General features: G+C 38.4%; 1 protein-coding gene across 5 annotated transcripts in view; it reads left to right on the top strand.

Annotated features, from left to right (window-relative positions):
• The first annotated feature begins 1,969 nt into the window (after positions 1–1,969).
• Positions 1,970–25,975, top strand: part of LOC122527226 (collagen alpha-5(IV) chain-like) — a 26,896-nt gene continuing 2,890 nt past the window's right edge. The window contains exons 1-6 of one of the 5 annotated variants that reach the window (XM_043651219.1): positions 1,970–2,142; positions 21,298–21,418; positions 21,492–21,854; positions 22,173–24,173; positions 25,479–25,550; positions 25,767–25,951. In XM_043651219.1, coding sequence (XP_043507154.1) covers positions 2,107–2,142; positions 21,298–21,418; positions 21,492–21,854; positions 22,173–24,173; positions 25,479–25,550; positions 25,767–25,951 — 2,778 coding nt within the window. In that variant the 5' untranslated portion in view covers positions 1,970–2,106. Of the gene's footprint in view, positions 2,143–21,297; positions 21,419–21,491; positions 21,855–22,172; positions 24,282–25,388; positions 25,560–25,613; positions 25,952–25,975 lie in introns of all 5 variants that reach the window. The other 4 variants (XM_043651218.1, XM_043651216.1, XM_043651217.1 and 1 more) reach the window with 4 other exon arrangements.

The following is a 25,975-nucleotide window of genomic DNA, read 5'->3' as shown; positions in this document are numbered from 1 at the left end:
CCTCGCGTCTCGTCCTCACCTGCGAAATACCTGCACAAACCTGACAATCACTGGAAAGGCCACCGTGGACCGATATTCCCTCAGGCAAATTTTCAAATTACAGTTCGTTTAGGAAACGCTCGCCAAACGCTTCGAAATTGAAGTATAATTCGACTGAAAATTCGCGCACTCGCAAAAGCTGAAACGTAACGAACGATAAACCAGGTTATATTTCTCAAGTGTCTGGCGTTACAATTGATTAAACTTCTTGTTTCTGGAGTCGTTTTATCGTGTCTATTGTACTCGCAGCTCTGGATATTATAACGCCCCAACGAAAAATGCACAAAATCATCTGCAACGATTGCGCCGTGGATTTTTGTGAATTCGTAGAAAATTTGCAATACACGGATATGTATATAAAGATACATAAAATATGAAAAGAAAGAAATTGGCCGTGGTATTTTAAAAAGTAGAAGAAATCCCTGTTCGGATTTTGTTTCTTGAATTCAATCGACAAGAGTGTAAATTCGCATGGACATCCACACTCTGACGGGTTGAAAAAAATCATAATTACTCGTCTCGATTCAACACGAAATGTCGCCAGTAAATGTCGCAGTCTATCTTGGAATTTATATATATGTATTAATGCAATCATAATGTTGCAAGCACCGAGCAATTGCGTGCAATTTATACGCGAAAGACAGAGGCGTAAGCAACAATGTTAAAAGGTTAAGTAGCGAGAAAATCAAGGAGCACGTGATGATTTCGCTGTAAAGATCCTTTACAATTCATTTCCCACGAGGATTATGCTTATTTATTTGCCTATTTTATTCAATAACGAGCAAGATTAAATCCAATTATAAAGAGAACTGCGAGCTGCAGGGGAAAAGGAGAAGAAACGCGACGCTGTTATTTTTTTCTTTTTCTTGAAAGAGCGCTCCTTACGATCGCTTTTCCCCAATTTTTCTTTTCAATGATACGAGAGATTACGGATCGCGGACTGACGTTCGTTTTTACACGCGATACAAACTTGTATGCAGTATACTATATTTTTGTAAATCTCTGCAAATGAAGGATCATAAGTCTAATTCTGTCAAAAAAAAAAAAAAAAAAAGAGAAAGAAGAAAGCGATGCACGTGCAAGTGATTCAACAGTTGAAATATCCACCAAGTTGTTCTGCGAAATTCCTCTTCCAGGAATATAATATTTACGAACACAAAGCGCAAAATGCAAAAGTAGAGTACCCTCTACATCTTTGCATGCTGCGCGTGTTTTATTTGCCTTCGCGTCCTCGCGTGAAAATCTATCATTCAAGACGATTGATGGCGGTTCTACGTACGAAGTATCAAACGTAAAGTACACGCTTTGTTCTTCTTGAAAAACGTGGTGTAACACGTTTAATCTGAAGATAAATTACGACGAAAATCTCCCCTCTTCCCTCCCGAAGAAAAGAAGAAGAAGAAGAAGAAGAAGAAGAAGAAGGAGAAACAATTTTAAATCTCGCTCCGACACTCATCGATCATCCGTCCCTAGCAAACCTCCCGGGTTTCGGTTTAACAACCGAGCGTGCGAGTTTCTTTCGAAACTACCAAAAAACAGAAAAGAAGAGGGAAGAGAATCCCAGAAACCATCGAACTCCCTCCTCCCAGACCCCTCTCTCCCCGGTTAAACCCATTTCCATAAATATAACGACGCGATCGTTGAAAAAAAATCGCGCCATCACGTTTCACGTGGCTTTTTACACGAACTTTCCTCTCTCTCTAAGGGTCCTCCGGAAACCAAGACGGGCACAAGGATCCAGGAGGAAGGGGAGAGGGGAAGAGGGGGAGGGGAGGGGGGGGGACAACACGCAAGAATTATCCCTGAAGAGACGAAACGGAGAAGAATGGGGAAAAGAGAAGACACACACCGAGAAGGATGGGCACCAAGTTGGTCGGTTGGTCTCGCCGACCCCCACCCTGTATATAAGCCTTCTTCTGCCGGCTACGTCTTCAGTCTTTCAGTTCGAACGGCACACTGCGTGTACAATACAGAGAGAGGAGGAATCCATCACATCTGTTTTCGAGACACTCTGGGGATCGTTGTGACGATATGTCTTGCTGAAACGGAAGCGAACCGGTGCCAAGGATGCTCGGCCGTGTGCGCGCCTCTTTCTTCAGCCTGGTACGTGCCCCCATAATAACGCATGGACTGCCACGCGACGTGCTACGAGAATTCTATCTACGATCCCTTTGGCTCTCGATACCTGTTCCTTTGTGTTTTTTTTTTGTTTTTTTCCTTTGACAATCCAGTCAGTGAGTTTTGAGACGTTGAGACTTCTTAATGGGTTTGGCCCTTCCTCTTTTGTTCTCGCATTTTTTTTTTCTTCTTTGCCTTTTTGTGCATTTCTCTTTCTCTCCTTTCTTTTAACAGTCGGTGAATTTGATATAAATAGTTAGGCAGGGTGCTCTAGAAATTGAGATTAACCTCTTGCGCTGAAATGAAACGCACGTCGAGAATTATTTGTCCGAAAATTGCAACATTTTCTCAGTATCAATTAAGTTTCAATTAATATTGAAGTATAACCCAGGCAAAATGAATAATAAATTTATTACTTTTCAATCATTTCTATCCAGTGATATCATATTGACGGGTCCAAAAAGAAAGCGACGAGTTGTTGTGTACGGTTTGGTCACTCGTTATGGTCCGCAATCAGTTGCCAGCGCAAATGGTTAATGGGTTTTGTTCTCGAATGATTCTTTCGAGCCAAATTCAGTTAGGATTTTGGATTTCAGATACGAAACGTATCTTTCTTTCTTTAGAGAGTTACAAATATGTTACAGTGGTCTTAAAGTAGTGGCTTCGTTCAGGATAAGTGAGGCGTTTTAGAGAGAATTGATAGTAAAATAGAAACCGATGATAATCGTGTAGGCTGAGTAGAATATCATTGACATAAATCGTCTCTTGATTTGATGATTCTGCACGTAGCAATTTACTGAATAATTCCATTAGTAATTAGTCAAAGCAGATCGAACAAAAGAGAACGAGGTGTTTTGTCTTCAAAGTTGAAACCAACTGTCAAGTACAATGATTGCTATTTAACGTGGATTCAGTAAATTTCTTAAATGATTAAATGGTTTATTAGCAGACAATTTTTTTCGGTTCGATTATGCGATCCATTTTATCAGATTATGAATAAATTTTTCACTGTAACATCGAATAAGTTGTATGTATAATTTATTTGAAATTAATTGGCGCGTAAGAACGTAAATTTTTATACACTCGATTTTAATGTTCAATGCACTACTCTATACGTTTTCTGTGTTACTAAAAGTGCTCCCTTCGCTCGAACGTTGTGCAAAATACTTCGCTAGTGGTACGTATCATCCGAAACTCGCACGTGCCTTCGTTCGCGACATTCGTTTTCATTTATTACATATATTATATATATAAGATATATATTTCATTCACCATAACAAAATGAAGTAATGAAGTATTTGAAGAGCCTCTTAAATAATTTGACAGCGTAACAAAATTGGAAGATTACCAGCGAGCAGATTGGAAAATAATGATCGGTTAAAACAGATAGCAGAGCGATTTAAAGTTTCGAATATTTCGAGTATCACGAAAATAAGATCGATCGATCAACGTGTTTTGAACTGTACAGAAATTCATTGGCGCAGTGGAATTCGTTGAATGTGAATTGATGTGAATGACTAGTCAAAGGCTCGAATAAGGCGTTCCATCGCCGAATAATTTCTTACGGTAGCTCGTCGCTAGTCGTGCTCGTTCAAATATAGCGATGATAGTCATTTACACACGCGCGCGCGTTCCCTGAGATGAAAGCAAAGAGATTCATGCCACGTCGCGACGAAGTACCAACGAATTACGAAATAAAGGCGTATATGTTGATTCGACTGCAAATAGAAAATCGCAACCAACGATCGGGTCGGCAAACCCATTCTCTCGTAACATTCGTTACTTCCAACGCGAATTATTTCGTACGATGCTCTTATCAGGGTAATTTAAGTTTGATTAATTCCTGAAAAGTCACCATATCCCCTACGTGGGATATTCAACATTTATATTGATATTTAATTTTCAAATATCCTGCTTCTTGTTTTACATAAATTTGTTAATTACTGTTAATTAAATTTATATTTATTAAATTTATTAATATTCATTAATTTTTAAATTTAATAAATTAATATTCATTAATTTTTAAATTTTATAAATTAATATTTATTAATTTTCAAATTTAATAAATTAATATTTATTAAATTTATTAGGCTTATTAAATAACAAAAATATCATAATTTTTAAATTTAATAAATTAATATTTATTAATTTTTAAATTTAATTTTTATTAATTATTTTAAATTTTATTTTTTATTAATTTTTAATTTTAAATTTAATAAATTAATATTTATTAATTTTCAAATTTAATAAATTAATACTTATTAAATTTATTAAGCTTATTAATTAAATAACAAAAATATCATAACAATCGACGAAATATGAATTAATTAATTAATATAATAACCGACCACGCGCGCATTATTACATCACATCGTGTAACATAATAGACTGGTGTCGGTGGACACGCGTGGCGCGGTGATGTCTCATTGATCGTGGCACTCGCGCAACCAATGTCGTTGCACTACATTTCATTCATAACTTTCAATGCCGCGCCGGTAACGCTATTATCCGCGCGTGTGATCGCGTGCTCCGCTCGAGCGTGACGCCACAAGGTGTACCCGAACGAGCGGTGTATCGGTAGTCGAAAGCTATCGAGATGAATCTTCGCCAACCGGTGCATCATTGTTTTTCCCGAGGACATAAATCACACGTGTAAATTACACGTAACTCGTTGCTACCTCGACCTCTTAGCACACGAGTGCGCAAAAGAACAAGAGTGCGAGAAGAATGATCGATGATCGCGACAGGGACACACGTGATGAAGACACAGGTTAGAGTGAACGTGGGTTTTCAACGATACAACGCTGAAGAATATTAACGTTCATTAATTGACGTAGGCAAAATGAAGTTGTTTAAAAGTCTTATTCTTCTTCTGTTCCTATATCTTCTGTTTGCAACCGATTATTTATCGCGATCGTTAACCTTTACTCTCGTTTGGAATAAAATTGTCCAAGATCTCGAATCTTTGTGATACTTTGACGAATTCTTTGCGAACTTTGTGAGCTTCACGAACCACGGAAGAAAAGAGAAGGAAAATTTTGGTTAATGGAAGATTCGTATTTTACGACGAGAGTTACAACAAATAGATAGAATCGTTGACATCGTTTACTTAATTATTATTACGTTGTTATTAGATGATTACAAAGATTGAAACAATAGAACAAAAAAAGAAAAACTTGCTGTCACGTTGTCGAAATTATTAAATTGTGTAATTATTAAGTTCGTTTTGAAGGAAATCGAGTCTGAAAGTTTGTCAGTTATACTTGAATTTATCTAATTCGTGACAGAAAAGAATAATTAGGAGGTTATCTTAAATGCAGAAATAAGTACAAAACGTGGGATAAAATTTTTTCATTTTCAAGACCGAATTATTTAGACCAAATATGTTTCGTTGAAGGTTCGATACACTCGATACCTCCAGAAACTTACAAATTCGATGTCCTCGAAAACGGAGCACCTTGCAAAAGAATTCCACTCTACATAATCATTCTTTCGGAATATAAAAAAAATGGAACATTCCCTAAAAATTCTTCCCTTTCAATTTATTTTTACACTTATCACGGAATCGCATCCTGACCGATCTCGGGAACGCCCAATATACTTTCGACGTCCCGAAAAATCCAACACTGAGAGATGAACGAATTTATTTGACACACAACCTGTTGGATTTGATCTCGTCGACGCGGGATTCCGGTAACCACAATACATATACACGGTTCTAGATTGAACAAATATACGTGATAGAGGAGAGACTGGAGAGGCTCGAGGGAAAAAGAAAGGGGCTTGTGAAATCATAGCCGGTCAATGGTCAGCAGAAGATCTGCTCATCTGTCGGGGCAGAGGGGGGGAGAACTTCCATTTACGAATGGAGCCGCTACTATCGAAAGTCTGGCAATGATTGACGACTACCGGTTGAACTATAGGCCGCTCCGGCTCTATCTTCCATCTCCCTGAAATTATCTCCAGATGCAATCCTCCGTTTCTACTGTTTACAAATCCGGCGAGATACAGGCGTTTAACGCTTTGATACGGCTAGTTAAATACAAAAGCTCAGCTAATTTGTTCCGGTCCGCGGCTGCCCGTTTGCCGGCGCTTCTGCGATAGCACGTTGCCGATTTGCAAGTTTCCCGCCAATTTCTTTTTCTCACTCGCGGATTTTTCACTGCCCCCGAGAGACATTTAACCCTCTAACTTTCTTTCTGTACGAGGATGAGAAAAGGCAAGGAACACTTTGATTCGTGTACTTTACGAAAAACAGCTCTTGAATCGTGAATTTATCAAAATTTCTTTTGTGTGAAATATTACGATAAATTGGCCAGTTTCACTCTGGTTAGTCGCAGTATTAGACTGATGTTAAAGGACACCAAGAACACAAGCTCGTTTTTATGTACTTACTAAAGAAAATCCCTGTAAAATTCATCAGATTTCTATGAAAAATTATGTTGTTGATCGTGTTGACAGCTGTAGAATGAAATATATCATTAGTTGTTAAAGGTAATCCCACTGAATTTTACGAAAAATTATGAATCTGTATAACTTTTATGAAAGATTGATCGTGATTAATCATGTTGACCGTTTTGGTAGTTTTAACATTAAATATATGATTAATACTAAAGTATCGTTGAATGCAATCGCTGGATACAAAAGTCGTCAAATCTTCGTGAAAAATTATAAATTGATCACGTTGACCACTTTGATAACTATAGTATTAAATATACGATCTTCAGTATCGCTGAATGCAATCGCTGGATACAAAAGTCGTCAAATTTTCGTGAAAAATTATAAATTGATCATGTTGACCACTTTGATAACTATAGTATTAAATATACGATCAGTGTTAAAAGATAATCCCTCTGTATACAAAAGAACACAAGCTTTTTTTCACTTTAAGGAAAATCCTTGTAAACCTATCCAATTTCTATGAATTATTGAGCATTTAACAGCGGTATTGCATGATTACTGTTAAAGGTGACTTCACTAGATGTTTAAGTGTTCAAAATAGTCTCTCAGCTTTGTGAATCTGTTATCAGTGTTAAGATATTTAGTTACTGTCTTTGGTTATAATACCCTGGCAAAAGACAATTTACAATTTAGAAGCGCGTTTGATTCGCCGTCTTGGAGAACAGACAGAATGCTTAATGAAACGACAGTCAACACTCATCACGAGCTACTTAGTCAAAAGGCTCGCCGAGGAACATCTCTAAAAGTTCATGTCGCGGTCAATTATGATCCGTGATTTATAGAATAATGATCAATGATCAATACACACACGTTCACGATTTTCTGCGACGGCTTCAACTGTAATGAAATTAAAATATGCAAGTTAAGATATAATAAAGGTAAAATCATCGTTTAATAGGATGAAAATTAAGTTAAGATATACTAAAAGTAGAAATATAATAAAAGTGAAAGCGAGTTAAGATGGAAATTAAATACTTTGCAAATGCACATAAAGTTGGACCGATTGCATAAAATTGAGGATCGTGGAAATTACAGGGTCCATTAAGAAAACAGAAATTTCCAACTACAAAATTAAAGTTTAATTCAGCTGAAAATTGTGCACTCGCAATTGAAACGTAACGAGCGATAAACCAGGTTATTTTTCTCAAGCGTCTGGCATTACAATTGATTAAACTTCTTGTTTCTAGAGCCGTTTTATCGTGTCGTATTATACTCGCAGCTCTGGATATTATAACGCCCCAACGAAAAATGCACAAAATCATCTGCAACGATTGGGCCGTGGATTCTTGTGAATTCGTAGAAAATTTGCAATACACAGATATGTATATAAAGATACAAAGATAAAATATGAAAAGAAAGAAGTTGGCCATGGTATTTTAAAAAGTAGAAGAAATCCCTGTTCGGAATTTTGTTTCTTGAATTCAATCGACAAGAGTATAAATTCGCATAGACATCCACACTCTGACGAGTTGAAAAATCATAGTTACTCCTCTCGGACCGACACGAACGTCCACTAAATGTCGCAGTCTATCTCGGAGTTTATATATGTATTAATGCAACTATAATGTTGCAAGCATTAAGCAATTGCGTGCGACTTAATCACGAGGGACACGTGCAAAGCAACAATGTTAAAAGGTTAGGTAGCTAGAAAATCAAGAAGCACGTGCATCGGCCACGGTGATTACGCTTGTGAGATCCGTAATAATAGGATAATGCTTGTTTATCCGTGCCTTCGATCGACAACGTGTACGGTTAAAAAGGGCAGAGGCGCGGGGCACGCCTATTTCCATCTTGGAGAAAATAGGCACAAAAAGTGAAAGTATTACGAAAGCAATCGAAAGTTGTCACGTGTCACAAATGAAGCTAATATATATTCAAATGTATTACCATTTGGAAGAAAGTTACAACCGTGACTTATTACGCGATAACGCGAAAACAAATTCAATTCGAGGAACCTCCTTGTCTTTCTGTCTCGTGAAATTTTCCAATTGCGCCCGGACACAGCCGTGCAATAAATTAATGCGCGTTTACATTAGAGGAGAAGAAGAAACCACGAAGCCGCAATACCGTTGAACCTTTCGCACACTTGTTGCCACGACCTCCGCACCACGCTGACAATGAATCCGTGTAGATCCTATCGGGGCTAACTTTCTTTTCGTAATCCTCCCAATAATGCAAACCGCCTCCATCTGGTTTCAGTAATATCCCCGGTTTGGCCTTCTAATATTAAATTGCTCCTCTCCCGCAACCGGCCATTGTTTCGGCGAACAATTAGTACGATTACGTTGATGAGCGAAGGGAGAGAGAGAGAGAGAGAGAAAGAGGAAAGATTAGGTGTCGCGCGCCTGTGTCGATTGCGAGATCGCGAAGTCACCTTGATTTTTGGAACAAGCGATCTCTCGGTGCGAGCAAAATTGGATTCAGTGCGAGCACGAATACAATCGATCCCAATGTAATTCGTTATTAACATGATGCTATCGGCGTTTCAATTCAATTATCGTACGAATGTCGAACTGAAATGAAACAAATATAGGACGACTAACTCTGTCATATTATTGATCGAATTTATTTTTAGTCTCTTTGTTTGATCAATCTCCTCCGAACTATGCAAATCAGAATACCCTCCAAGCACGTTCAGGTAGAAATAGTTTTCGTTTAACTATTTAACTCGATTTAACTATTGTGCAATGTTCTCCATCTCCATCTAAATCTCCTTCGGTTTACTCAAGTGCCAAGTAATGCCACTCAAAAGTAACAAAGGTATACTAATACAAAAAACTACGATGCAATATCCAAAAAATAGGATACAGTGTAAGAAAAAACTTTTACATCTTCTAATTGAAACCACTGCTGTCCTGTCTGACCGATATATCTCAATTTCCTTGAATTTATTTCAACTAGAATATCACCTAACCGAAATAAGAAAAATAACAAAAAAAGATACCACTTTTTTTGACATTCGATTTAACTACTTTCGTCATAGTTTGATCAATATATTCAAATCTCCTTCGAATTATTCAAATCAGAATATCTTCCATGCAAATTCAGATGGAAGTAGTAATAGAAATATTTGTCGTTTTTCCGAATTTAAAACTATTGTGTAATATACTAAATTTTCTTCAGTTTACTCAAAGTAATGGCATCCAAAAGTAACAAAAGTATCTTAATACAAAAGATACAATACAGTACCCTATTTAAAAAGAAAACTTTTATATCTTCTAATTGAAACCATTACTATCCTGTGTCTGACCGATATATCTCAATCAATTGAACTACGATATCATCTAACTTAAACGAGAAAAATAATAAAGATAATAAAGATCGCCTTTTTAATATTCAATTTAATTATTTTTATCATAGTCCTTTACAATACAATACCCTACTTAATACAAAATTATATTTAAATAAAAATATATTTATATAAAATATTTATAAAATATAATGTAATAAATATAAATATAATATAATATAACAAATATAATATTAAATATAATAAAATTATATAATTATATAAAAAAATACTTTTACAACTTTCTAACGCTACATCTTAAACCACTACTATCCTGTGTCTGACCGATATATCTCAATTTCCTTGAACTACTGATATCAGCTAACTTAAACGAGAAAAATAATAAAGTTCGCCTTTTTAATATTCGACTTAATTATTTTTATCATAGTCCTTTACAATACAGTACCCTACTTAATACAAAATTATATTTAAATAAAAATATATTTATATAAAATTATGTAAAATATAATACAATAAATATAAATATGATATTAAATATAATAAAATTATATAATTATATAAAAAAATACTTTTACAACTTTCTAACGCTACATCTTAAATTACTATCCTGTGTCTGATCGATACCTCAATCTCCTTGAACTACGATATCACCTAATTTAAACGAAAAAAATAATAAAGTTTGCCTTTTTAATATTCGACTTAATTATTTTTGTCATAGTCCTTTACAATACAATACCCTACTTAATACAAAATTATATTTAAATAAAAATATATTTATATAAAATTATATAAAATATAATATAATAAATATAAATATGATATTAAATATAATAAAATTATATAAAAAAATACTTTTACAACTTTCTAACGCTACATCTTAAACCACTACTATCCTGTGTCTGACCGATATGTCTCAATCTCCTTGAACTACTGATATCCTACTGATAACCTAAACGATACAAAAATAATTTTCTTTAACACTTTCTTTAACATTCGACTCAACTATCTTTCATCTCATATTCCCCTAACCCCTTTACTCTTCGAAATAATCAATAAATTCAACTCATTGTTGGCAAGTTCTTATTACCTTGCCTTTAATCGCAATTGTTTCCTACAATTATCCCTACTCGCGCTCGAATTGGCAAACAATCGCCGATGACCTCGCATCGATCCTTACCCCACGTGCCTCGCCATTCAAGCCCATTCGGCCGTGAATTTCGCGTGAATCAGGTTGGCTTGAACTTTCTCCGAATAGAGAACGATCGGAATCACTAAAACTAGACTCGATTGCGCGCGCGTGTCTGCTCGAATCGACTCGGCCAAACGGTCAGATAAACGATCAGCGTGTCAGGAGCCTGGCCCGGAACGATATCGATGTTTTCATTGCGCAACTCGCGTTGCTGACTTTCACTGGCTGCGATGATGCACCGATTCGTGGATCACGATGCCATTGTCTAGCCTCGGGGCCGATCCACGATTTGACGTATCTAATGGATCTGCACGATTTTAACCTGGCCCGTGGGCGATCACGCATCGCGGAGCTCAATGAAATTCCTATTTCAAGATTAATTTCCACGATAGACAGACAAATACATGTCGTGGAAAGGTTTAGGTTAGTTTTAAGAAGGTTTTAACTTTCTTTTTAAATATTTGTTAAGGGATTTCTATTATTCCAGAAGAGTAGTAGAAGAATAATCTCTTTTCAAAGCTTTAATAATTTTGATACTAATCTAATGAATAATAAAATGTTTGAAGAGGAATAATCTTTCGATTAGAAAACTCAATGAAATTCTCATTAGGATTGATTTATAAGGATATATATTAATTTGTAAGATATGTAGATAGGAATTAGGATTTTTACTTTCTTTTTTTAACTAATCTACCGAGGGCAGAGAGAGGAATTATTTCTGTTTTACTGAAAAGTTTCATTAAATGATAATAAAATGATAGTATAAATTATATAATATATATAAATAATTATAATCTTGCTTTGAAAGATAAGCATTTTGTTTTTTTACATTTAAATCTGTGTCAAATCTATATATATATATAGATCTTGCTTTGAAAGATAAGCATTTTTTTTTACATTTAAATCTGTGTCAAATCTATGCTAAAAAAAAAATGCTTATCTTTCAAAGCAAGATTATAATACACGTCTGTTAATGCTCCGTAATTAATGACCGTTCATTGTGAAACATTTCAGTGAAGTCTGACTCAAATGAATTTCGTTGTACAGGATATGTCAAGCCTGTTGGAATTTAAATGAAATCCGCGATGAGTAATTGAATTAGAAATGCAGGAATTTTTGATGTTGCGTAGAAATTTCGATTTATCTCTCTACGAGCTAAAATACGTGCTAAAATACGTAGAGTGTTTGAACTCCTCGTTTCACTTCGTCCAATTATATTTATAGACAGTCAAAGTGCAAAATGTGCAAAGAGTGTGTGAACATTTGTGTGTTCAAGCAAAGAGATTTTCCAACTGTTGATGGAAATTCTTATGCTGATTTCTGAAGGGAAATCCTCGTGTAACTATAGCTTTGTTCAATATACATACTTCGATCTTCGATTTAGTTTTTAGCAATTCACACAGTCACGTCACTGCTTTCGTGTTCTAATACTTTCGTGTCTTGTGTATGTGAATACAAATAATTATAAATAATTAACGAACATTGTTAATTATTATAAATAATTAATAATAGTTGATAATTATATTATTTTCGATTTAATTTTTATAATCCATATATTCATATGGAATGTTTCCTACTGTCGTGTTCTAATACTTTCGTGTCTTATATGTGTAAACATAAATAATTGTAAATAATTAACCAACACTGTTAGTAAAATCTTTCACCCTCGAAGTCAAGAATAAAACGTAAAAATCTTCGATTTAATTTTCGTAATTCATATCAATGTCCACTACAGTCGTGAACCCGTGTATATAAAAGCAAATAAATTGTAAATAATTAACCAACTGTTAATGAAAGTTAAATGTTGTAAAATCCTTCGCCCTCGAAGCCAAGAATATGTAAAAAGTACGACTCACGATCCGAAAGTCGGATAAAAGATATAATTAATGAAGACGTTCTACACGATGAGATCGCAGATACGTGTGTTATTAACAGATTTGTTTTCGAGTTGTTCGTCGAGTTTCCGTCTGTTAATAGTGATCGTGCACCGCAGAAGCGCAACACCTGTATGCAAATGACCGAGCAAATGAAAACGGAGTACAGAACAAGGATGACTGACGCGTTTCGTCGTACGCATACAGGACGAATTAAAAAAAATGGATTCATAACTATATGGTAGATAGTACTCGGCGAAACGTGGAAAAAAGTTCTAATAAACGTGGAAATCGGGAAATTAATAGTTTCAAAGTTATAAAAAGACTTCTATATGTTATCTATCTATATTTAATATAATATATAATATATATTTATTTATATTATATTTATATATTTTATTTATGTTATATTTGATATATTTAATATTTATACATCTATATATATATATTATATATATAATTATATAATATATTTAATATATTTAACCTAATTTAATATAATTATTTAATATATTTAATATATTTAACCTAATTTAATATAATTATTTAATATATTTAATATATTTAACCTAATTTAATATAATTAACCTATATTAACATCCCCCGGTGTTTCACGCGAGCTTCGAGCAAATTGCGATTCAACACGGCAAAGGTACATGCAATACGTGCGGTGATTCGCTCTCGCGAATGATCAGAGCCTCGTAAGAAAAGTTTCAGACCCTTCACGCGTATGGGAGGAGAGTGATGAATGGGCACGATTTCTTACCTTGAACCGGGATGGCTCGGCCGGTTCTGGTCCAAGTATCTCCTTGTTGCTCGTTGCTCGTTCCCATTTTCATCGTCGTCGTCGTCAGCCAGAGGCTGACAGACAGGATTTCAAAACTCGCGCTTGTTCAAAAAAAGAAAAAAAAGAAAAAAGAAACGAATCACCGACTGAGACCAAGCGCGAACGAATTAACGGTGTTAAACGGCCGCGTCCCCGTGGGACGTGTGTTTTTTTGTTTAACGATCGATCTCGTCCGGCTTTCGTGACTTTCGTTTTCAATTGTCGACGCTCGATGCCGCGTGGAAGCAACTTCACCGTGGCCTGGCGAAAAGGAACAAATCCGAAAACGTGAAAATCGGCACGCATCCCATCGAGCTCCATAGAACCAAACTACCAGCCAGGTAGAAAACAGCGGCGAATGTTGTTCGATTTTACGCGACGATAAGCGTTATCAGCACGAGCGTGAACTAACCGCGTTCGTTTTACTGCCTCTCGAGTGAACTCGGAATTTAACACGAGGATCTGGGAAATTTAAGAAATACGAAGGCCTGATGAAAACTTTTCCATTTCGATGTCTCCCGCCTTGTGCATTTCCTCGACGTTTCAAGAGGGGACATTTGGACATTCGGAAATCGAGAATTTCCGCGGAAATTGTCTCGTCCTGTCTCTTATACGTTACAAATTATTACAAACATATATAAAATAATTAATATTATTAATATTTATTATTATTATATTATTATAATATATATAATATATATATAATACATATAATGTATATTATTAATAATTACTAACGTATGCCATCTTTTTTAACCTTTTGCGCTGGAATGACGTGCCACGAACGTCGAGAATTTTCTGTCCCAAAGTTATTAGTAATATTTTCTCAGTTTTGAGTCATATTTAAGTAAAACAAAATTAGGAGAAACAAATAGTAAATTTATTACTTGTTCAATAATTTCTATCTAGCGATATCATAAACGACGAATTCAAAAAGAAACGAATTATTATATATATATATATATATATATATATATATATACGGTTCGGTCACTCGTTATGGTCCGCAATTTTTGCCAGCGCAGATGGTTAATCGCGTTGTACTGCACAGGCTAATCTTACCACTAAAAATACAGATTAAACTAACAACTAAGTTCCCTGTAATATGTACTACAATGGGGGCTTTGCCATTTTCGTGGGATCGATGTCAATCTCGATCGTTCGAGATAATTCTCGTCACGGATATACGCATGCAGATCCGCGTGCAATCGCGATATTTTCGCGGTCATGCGCGAATCACGCGTATAATTTCAAATGCCCTATTCGATGAATATCGTATGCCATCATTCGATAATTCACTTGCATATTGCTGTTCCGTGGATAATCTTTAATACGTAGTTACACGATACTAATGTTGCGTCGAAAATTTAATTTAGCAATTGGCTTTTAATTAAAATTTCTTCGAAAGGTGAAAAGGGAATCGCATAGTACTTTATGACACAATTTACAGAGACACGCGAGAACGAGGAGAAATTTAAAGAAATTTATATTTGCTTTTAATATGAATAAACTTTCGTTTGTCTGTTAAGTTTTCATTTAAAAATCTTTTCCAATAAAAACACTATAAATAGCGTCAATATGTAGTTAGTATAAATGGTAAATGTACCACTGGTATAAATATATGACTGTTGCTGCATCAAATATATATTTCAATATTTATCGTCTAAATATTGAAATATATATTTATTTATTTATTTATAAATATAAATTTTAAATATATTTAAAATTATAAATAATATTTTTAAATATATTTAAATATATTTAAAATTATAAAGTTTTCATAGAAAATTGTAAATTAGTCATTTCGACCACTTTTGACAGATCTACATAGTTACATTTCATCAAAAATCACTCCAGTGCCTAAAAATACACTGTCGTAAATATACAAAATTTCCATAGAAAATTGTAAATTAGTCATTTCTATCACTTTGGTAGTTCTACATAGTGAAATTTCATTAAAAGTCACTCTGTCGTAAATATACAAAATTTCCATAGAAAATTGCAAATTAGTCATTTCGACCACTTTTGGTAGTTCTACATAGTTAATCATTTCGACCACTTTTGACAGATCTACATAGTTACATTTCATCAAAAATCACTCCAGTGCCTAAAAATACACTGTCGTAAATATACAAAATTTCCATAGAAAATTGTAAATTAGTCATTTCTATCACTTTGGTAGTTCTACATAGTGAAATTTCATTAAAAGTCACTCTGTCGTAAATATACAAAATTTCCATAGAAAATTGCAAATTAGTCATTTCGACCACTTTTGGTAGTTCTACATAGTTAATCATTTCGACCACTTTTGACAGATCTACATAGTTACATTTCATCAAAAATCACTCCAGTGTCTAAAAATACACTGTCGTAAATATACGAAAATTGTAAATTAGTCATTTCTATCACTTTTGGTAGTTCTACATAGTGAAATTTCGTTAAAAGTCACTCTGTCGTAAATATACAAAATTTCCATAGAAAATTGCAAATTAATCATTTCGACCACTTTTGGTAACCCACGGTTAGTGTTAATCTCTCGCATCAGTCGGCGAGACGGATAAACGCGGATGGTCAGGATGGCTGAGAGCCGATCGTTGATTTGCCATTGTCCACTAAAATACCGCGCCGGCACGAATACCACAGGGATTAACGTCGTCAGATGGCGGCGATTGATTCACGGCGCAGGGCAGATCGAACGTTCGCATATATTAACCTTTCCCACCGCGGAGGAACGCCTCTGTGTGTACACAGAGGGACGACGGGCCGTCGCAAAGAAGAAGAAGACGACGACGACCATCGGGAAGAGAAGAATCACAGGGTCTCTCGCTTTCCCTTTTCGTGGGTGGAACGACACAGACAGCTCTCTGACATCATCGATCACGCGGCATAAGGACGTCTTAGCAGGATACGAACGATCGTGCTGCTTTTTTAGGCCACGATTTAGGCCGACCTCGTGCCAAACGATCGTGCTCCGCGCTTCGAGCGTCGACGCGACCTCATCGTTTGTTATTCGTCGGGTGAAACTACACGGATTGATTCCTCGAGCCGGGTCAATTTGCTTTCGGGACTCGTGTCGAACACGGTTGGAAAGGATTCGTGACTCGAGAGGCGTGAAAGGAAAGTGACGCGCGAATTTCTTGTCGAAATTAAGGCACGCTTACCTTTCAGACGCTTGTCTTTCAATTTGGATTCAGGTGGAATTCATTTCGTCTCATTTGCAATGAAGTAATGAAGTGTTAGAAATTTTCGATGCGCGAGGAATTAGAGCCATTGGAGGTGGACGAAAGTTATTCGCATACTCGATGAGAAATTGTTTGTTGCATATATATATATATATATATATATATATATATATATATATATATTTTAAGCTGTTTCAACTTGATTCAAACAAAGTCGTGTGACAATTCAGTTGGCCTCATTTTAAAAACCGAGTTAGATTTGTTGATGCTAGAGTTGTTCTATTTTAAGAACAGAATAAATTATTGTATTGCATATTTCAAAAACGTTTTTACATCGTGTAGCAAATGAAAAAGCAAAGATACTTTGGTTCTCGAAAGTTGTTAAAAGTTTTTTTCAAAAAGCAGTTTACTGAAGTCTCCTCTTTGCCATAATCTCTTGACTTTCTTTCCCCCGTTCGCTTTATCGAACTTTGAACTTTATAGTTAAATGACACGATGTTATGATTTCTTAAATGGTGTTTGTCATCCTGTAATATTCAAGATTCGAGAAATTGGTGAAACGAGAATTGTAGAGCAAGTTTTGAGAAGTCGATGCAAAAGGAAGATCAATCTTCAAAGTACACAGTGGATCTAATCGAGAAAGTTCGAAAAAACGATTTTCAGCGATTTCAAATTTTTTCCAATTTCCAGTAAAACAACATCCTTGCTTTTTCACGCGCTGCACAAGCGTGAAAACATTTTCGAGAGCATCGATCTCAAGATGTCGCGCTTTGAAATTGAGGTTGGCTGGATTGTCGCGCCATTTCATTTCCCGAAGTTTGAACAGTTTGAAGTACGGATGATTCTTCATCGAGTGTGATGATGAAGAGCTCGATGAAGAGTACTTTCGTCCACTTCTAACTGCAAACATCAGAGATTGATGGCAGCGATATAGCGGAATTATATATATGTACATGCGTGCAACTTCTCCGGATGAATATTTTTGCAAAGTGCCATCGATTGATGATCGATGGCTGGTTAGAATTTCTTCAAACAGCTGTTCTTTCTATCGATCCTTCAACAACCTCGACGACACGTTCCAAAATCATCGCAACACGCCGCGAGAATTTCACACAAAACGAAACAAAGCGCAATTCCTCTTTTTTTTTCAAGTTTTCACACTTACCGTTTCGCTGCGTTGACTCTCTCGAGGCATTGCCCAATGTCAATTTCCATCTGCTTCGTTTCTCATTGACTTGTTACCACACGTTCGCATAAATCATCGCGTTCTGTCTGGAATAAGAAAGAAATTCAGAGATCAGAGGCGTCATTAATCCGATTGAATGGGACTGTCAACAAGACCCGAGAAGAACAAAATAGAGATTCAATTGCCTTTCGTGTGGGTGGGAATGCGTGACTGAGCAACCATCGATCACTGATCACCGATTATAAGTTGATAATCCTAAGCGTGTTTTAATGTCGCAGACGAAGAGACACGTGTTGTATCAATGTGTTGTACTATTAACTATTAGTTGCACCAACGTGTATATCATTGACTATTAGTCTTATCTATTAGTTATCATTGACTATTAGTTATCATTGACTATTGTACCAAATATTAAATATTAGCTAGCCATCCTTTCAAATATTTCCATAGACAGGCGCAACTTGTAATACATATCGTCATCCGGAATGATTTATATCCAGAAAATTGTCATCTATAACTGTGCCTCAGAATCTTTTGTTGAAAAATTATTTGACATCAAATTCCTTAGATAAGAAATATAGTGTTTATAATTGGTCTTTTTTTTTTTTTTTTGCTATTTTCTTAATTTTCTTCTACGTCTACGAAAAATTCTTAATAAAAGTAATACGAATTTTTCGAGCAGTCCAGTAGTTTCGCTCCTAATTTTCCAACGATCTAACAATCGTAAATATGGCAAAAATATGGCCAATAACTGATAACCACGACATTTATAGCAAACGGGGGCAAAATTACCGATACACAGAGTGAAATAAATCGAATGAAATACAACGCGGAACAATTATTTTTCAAGACTGTAACGCGACTAATAATTTCTGCTCACCATCGATTTGCAGTAACCGATAAACACGTGGGCAAACAGTACGTATGTAGACCCGTTCAACCGGATTCGTCGAAGTACCGGTACGAAAGCTCCTTCGAAATTTCACTTTCGGTTCACACGCGTGGGCGATGATAAATAGGACAGGGGTATCGCGTAATGAAATATTCAAATAATCCACTTAAACGAGTATACGTATCTTTAATTTATCGTGTAGCATGAAAAACAAGTGCCCGTGAATGTTGTTCAATATTAAAAATAGCAGTCTCTCTTTTCTCATGCAGTTCTTCTTTCCTTCAGTGTGAAGAGTTGTCATTTTCTTTGAGTTATTACACTTTCTTTTTCTCTCTTTTTTTTTTTTTTCTTTCGAGGTTCCTAAGAGTCAAGAACTTTGGAACAATCATGTTCATAATTTTTGAACACGATTCTTTTACTATTAAAATCCTCGGCCACAAACTTTTCTACTATAACCAATTAACTTGAGCTCCTTGTTGCCTTAAATTCTTTACATTCGTTTCACTAATATTCCGCTTGGAACAAAGCCAGAAACTTTGCTTTATTATGTTTTTATGTCTATCATAAGCTTTCCTTAGGCCACGTAATAAATTAATAAAGCTTATAATAAACAGAAAACTGGCTTTGTTTCGAAGTGGAATTTAGAGAAGAATTTAGAGAATTTAAGGTAACAAAGAGCTTAACTAATTCATCGTAAATTTTACATAATAATCGTTACCTCACTCTGCACACGTTACGCGCTATTGCAATATTCTTGACTGCGCCGCAAAGTCAACAACACGGACGAGCAATAAAATCGAGTAACTTCGTTGTCTATCTATCCTTTTATTTTTATAATGTATGACGATTGACACAGTAATTTTCAGGATGCAATAAAAAAAAAAAAAAAAACAAAGCAGAGATCAAACGAAACGTGGTCGAAAACTGTGACCGTAACGCGTCAGAAGTTACAGCACTAAATTTAAACGATTTTTATCCTTTAACGGCCAGCTTACCAGTATAAATCGTACGAGCCTGATGGACCATTATTTTAAAGTAAAACTTTGTCGTTCGAAGAAGAACTCGAAACATAAAACACTGTAACGGTTGTCGATGTTCCTAAGTGTTGTCGGAACTTTCGTTCCATTACGAAACACGATGGTGTCCGGTCGAAAAATTACACGACTTTTGCTTTTAATAGTCGCAAACAACACGAGGGAGAAGAAAGTACCTGTTTCTCAGTAGCCTCTTCCTCGTTTCTCGCACAACAGTCGATCATGAACGGAGAGACGAAAAAAATTCAGTTTTGTTCTTGTTTATCCATCGATAATGAAACGAAAGGAAATTTTATAGAAAATTTTCTAGATCTCTATCGAATCTATCGGGACATTTTGTAAAACATTATCGTGAACGAGCAGCGATTGATTAACTTTTAACGTGACAACCGTATGCCGCGAGCGACTGCAGGCAACCATTAATTTATAGAAACCGCTATTAGTATACATTGCGTACTAACGTGTACATTAGCTAAAGGAGAAATAATTGGAGAACTCGATGAGCTATCAGGCGCCTCTCAAATGGGAAGATTGAAAACTGTTATCATTGATCGAGTCGCGGTACAGCTTCCTTTCCTTCAACAATGCTGTTTCTTCACTTGTAAAAACATGGAATTACGCGTTTGTTGAGAACAGACAACATCGATAAATGGCATAATCTTGTTTCAATTTCCACAGTGTAAATACTTTAATGATAAGAACCGAGTTCTCAGCAATTGTATTATACTTTATACCTTTAACTAGGAAATACAAATTAGGATAAAAAAGAAATACGATTTTTTAACTTTATAATTAATCTGTGCACGCGTTAGCTAACTGTTATGCATATCGTCAAATTGGTTATTTAGAAATACAGAAAACGCAATTTTTCGAAGTAATTCTAAGAAAGTACGTTTCTGAACTCTAAAAGTGGTCGACTTGACATTTACGATGACAAGCCGAGATGTTACTGAACCTTCGCTAAACTTTCAAAAGGTGAACAAGACTAGTTCACCTGTCGAAGAACAAATTGGAATACCTACGTTCGCTGATATCATGTCCAATTATCGTTCCTATGTAATTGATCGTGTAATCTGAGTTGTATGTCTCACAAACTAGCAAGTAAGGTAGCATTATTTAATAGCTCTCCGATCACGTACGATGGACTGTGCGTAATCACGTTAATAACAATTTAAATTGACAAATAAAATTCCGAAACTCATTACGGTAATAAAGTGGTAATTAACAGTAAGTTCGTGTGTGACAGGTGATTGCCACATCTCTGTTGCAATGCGCACAGCAGCAAGAAAGCAGGCAGAGTAGAGAGGTGATACTGAACATCAGTGACGATCAGAAAACTCAATACCTAAATCAAGACTTCTATTCAAGTAAGTATATAATTAACAAGAGCACACAATTTTTTTATACACCTGAACTACATTATTAACCTTCACGTAACAGATGCGTATAATTATGGATACGAAATAAGTCCCAACGGACAATTTCATCACGAGGTACGAGGACCCGATGATATCACTTATGGATGTTACGGATACATCGATCCATTTGGAAAACTAAAAACAACGTTCTACATCAGCGATGGTTGGGGATATCGGGTTATTCAACCAGGGAACTCGGTTGAATTGTTCCTTCACGAACACGAGCATCACCACGGAGATGACTCGGGACAACATCAGCACGAGCACGATGATCATCATCACGATCATCACGGTGTGATCACGGAATGGGCGAATTTATATTTTCCAGAAATATGTAGGCAATTCGATGGAACGGGTTCCGGGTCAAGCGTGGCACCAGTACCAGGTGAATAATATATTGAAATATTATATAAATGAAAAGTGTCGTGACGGAGAAACAATACCATTTGATAATAAAAAGCAAGATAAAAGAGCACAAACGCGCGCGGTTCGATAATTAGCAATAAAATCAGATCAGTCATATACACCAATAAATGAAACATCATGATAAACCTGGCATGCGTAACGTGACATAACAGTATAAAAGTAATCAATAACACTGTATATAATTGTTGTATGTATATTATATAAGTGATGATATGATATTAGAAAAGATATACAAATTTCAGTTAATTATAATTCGACATCGAAATTATTTGTACAGGATATCCTGGACAACAACCTGGAACACCATCGCAACCTGGATATCCAGAAACACCGAGTTATCCTGGATATCCTGGAACACCAGGAAAACCTGGACAACCCGGCACACCAGGTACACCTGGAACACCGGGCTATCCCGGAATACCGGGCACACCTGGAATTCCATCACAACCAGGCAAACCTGGAAGACCAGGCCAACCAGGACATCCTGGAACTCCAGGTAAACCTGGCACGCCACCGCAACCTGGATATCCTGGAACACCTGGAACGCCATCTCAACCTGGCAAACCTGGAACACCTGGCACACCAGGATATCCAGGCACACCTGGAATACCAGGACAACCTGGAAAACCTGGATATCCAGGAAAACCAGGAACACCTGGAACACCATCACAACCAGGATATCCAGGCACACCTGGAACACCATCACAACCAGGATATCCAGGCACACCTGGAACACCATCACAACCAGGATATCCAGGCACACCTGGAACACCATCACAACCAGGATATCCAGGCACACCTGGAACACCATCACAACCAGGATATCCAGGCACACCTGGAACACCATCACAACCAGGATATCCAGGCACACCTGGAACACCAGGACACCCTGGAAAACCAGGAACACCATCACAACCAGGGTATCCTGGCACACCAGGAAAACCAGGAACACCTGGAACACCATCACAACCAGGATATCCAGGCACACCTGGAATACCAGAGCAACCTGGTCATCCAGGAACACCTGGAACACCATCACAACCGGGGTATCCTGGAACACCTGGAATACCAGGACAACCTGGGAAACCTGAATATCCAGGCACACCTGGAATACCAGGGCAACCTGGACAGCCTGGAACACCCGGAACACCATCACAACCAGGGTACCCTGGCAAACCAGGAAAACCAGGAAAACCAGGAACACCTGGAATACCAGGGCAACCTGGACAGCCTGGAACACCATCACAACCAGAGTATCCTGGAACACCTGGAATACCAGGGCAACCTGGACAGCCTGGAACACCTGGAACACCATCACAACCAGGGTATCCTGGAACACCTGGAATACCAGGACAACCTGGGAAACCTGGATACCCAGGCACACCTGGAATACCAGGGCAACCTGGACAGCCTGGAACACCCGGAACACCATCACAACCAGCGTACCCTGGCAAACCAGGAAAACCAGGAACACCTGGAATACCAGGGCAACCTGGACAGCCTGGACCACCTGGAACACCATCACAACCAGGGTATCCTGGAACACCTGGAATACCAGGACAACCTGGGAAACCTGGATATCCAGGCACACCTGGAATACCAGGGCAACCTGGACAGCCTGGAACACCCGGAACACCCGGAACACCATCACAACCAGGGTACCCTGGCACACCAGGAAAACCAGGAACACCTGGAATACCAGGGCAACCTGGACAGCCTGGAACACCTGGAACACCATCACAACCAGGATATCCAGGCACACCTGGAATACCAGGGCAACCTGGACAGCCTGGAAAACCTGGAACTCCATCACAACCAGCGTATCCTGGTGTACCTGGAATACCAGGACAACCTGGGCACCCTGGAACACCTGGAATACCATCACAACCAGAGTATCCTGGCACACCTGAAATACCAGGACAACCTGGGCATCCTGGATATCCTGGAAAACCAGGAGCACCCGGAACACCATCGCAACCAGGATATCCTGGCAAACCTGGAACACCATCGCAACCAGGATATCCCGGTACACCCGGAATACCAGGGCATCCGGGACAACCTGGAACACCCTCTCAACCAGGATATCCTGGAATACCAGGGCAACCTGGGCATCCTGGGAAACCTGGAACGCCTGGAATACCAGGGCAACCTGGTCATCCTGGAACACCTGCAATACCTGGAACGCCACCTCAACCCGGATATCCTGGAAAACCTGGCACACCTGGAACGCCACCACAACCTGGCTATCCTGGAATACCAGGACAACCAGGACATCCTGGTACACCTGGAACACCATCACAACCAGGGTACCCGGGCGCACCTGAAATACCAGGGCAATCTGGATATCCTGGGACACCAGGTACGCCCGGATTACCAGGAACGCCTAGTATACAACCACAACCAGAATATCCAGGACATCCTGCAACATCACCACAACCCGGTTATCCTGGACAACCTGGACATCCTGCTAAACCACCGGAACATGGAACATCGGTAATACCTGAAACTCCATCGCAACCGGAATATCCTGGACATCCTGCAACACCACCACAACCAGGATATCCTGGTACACCTGGAATACCAGGGCAACCTGGTCATCCTGGTACACCTGGATCACCAGGACAACCTGGACAGTCTGGAACACCTGGAACACCTCCACAACCAGGATATCCCGGAACATCAGGAACACCTGGTCATCCAGGAACACCTGGAATTTCACCACAGCCAGGGTACCCTGGACATCCTGCACAACCGGGATACCCTGGATATCCAGGACACCCAGGAAAACCTGGAAAACCTGGAAAACCGGGTAAGCCAGGTAGACCTGGAAAGCCTGGCCATCCACCGCAACCTACATACCCTGAAATATCTGAAACTCCTAGTACACCAGGAATTCCGCCATACCCGCCATCTCCTCAACATCCTGGTAGCCCAGGAACAACTGGTATACCAGGAACTCCAGGCATACCAGGTAAGCCAGGTAGACCTGGCAAACCTGGTAAACCTGGTAAACCAGGCAAGCCCGGGCACCCACCACATCATGGTTACCCTCAAAGTCCTGGTACTCCTAGTTTGCCTGGTATTCAAACACCAGTGCCTGGATATCCTGGATATCCTGAAGTACCCGCTAAACCAGAATATCCTGGTCCTCCTCCTATTCCAGGCACACCAGTCTCGCCCGAATACCCTCCAACTCAAACACCATCACAGCCAGGATATCCTGGTACGCCAGGAACTCCCGGAACTCCTGGAATTCCATCAATTCCGTCATACCCAGGATATCCTGAAACGCCCGACACCACGTCAACTCCACCACATCCAGGATATCCTGGCACTCCTGGTATACCAGGAACTCCAGGAATTCCTGGAACTCCACCAATTCCACCGCATCCCGGATATCCTGGTACTCCAGATACTCCAGGAATTCCTGGGACACCTGGAACTCCACCAATCCCACCTCAGCCAGGATATCCTGGTACACCAGGCATACCAGGCAAACCTGGTAGGCCTGGAACACCACCTGTCCCATCTTATCCTGGATACCCTGGTACACCAAGTGTTCCAGGCACCCCTGGTTCACCAGGAACACCTGGAATACCTGGAACTCCACCAATCCCACCTCAGCCAGGATATCCTGGTACACCCGGCAAACCTGGTAGGCCTGGAACACCACCAATCCCACCCCAGCCAGGACATCCTGGTACACCAGGTGTGCCAGGCACTCCTGGCACACCAGGAAAACCTGGAATACCTGGAACTCCACCAATTCCACCGCATCCTGAATATCCGGGCAGTCCAGGCACCCCAGGAGCACCTGGAACACCTGGAATTCCGCCAATCCTACCTCAGCCAGGACATCCTGGTACACCAGGCATACCTGGCAAACCTGGTAGGCCTGGAACACCACCTGTTCCATCTTATCCTGCATATCCTGGTACGCCAGGTGTGCCAGGCACCCCTGGTACACCAGGAACACCTGGAATACCTGGAACTCCACCAATTCCACCGCGTCCTGGATATCCGGGCAGTCCAGGCACCCCAGGAACACCTGGAACTCCACCAATCCCACCTCAGCCAGGA

This window comes from Frieseomelitta varia, unplaced genomic scaffold, assembly GCF_011392965.1.
Source record: "Frieseomelitta varia isolate USP_RPSP 00005682 unplaced genomic scaffold, Fvar_1.2 scaffold_214, whole genome shotgun sequence".
Lineage (NCBI taxonomy): Eukaryota > Metazoa > Arthropoda > Insecta > Hymenoptera > Apidae > Frieseomelitta > Frieseomelitta varia.
This window is presented reverse-complemented; position numbering and strand designations above follow the sequence as displayed.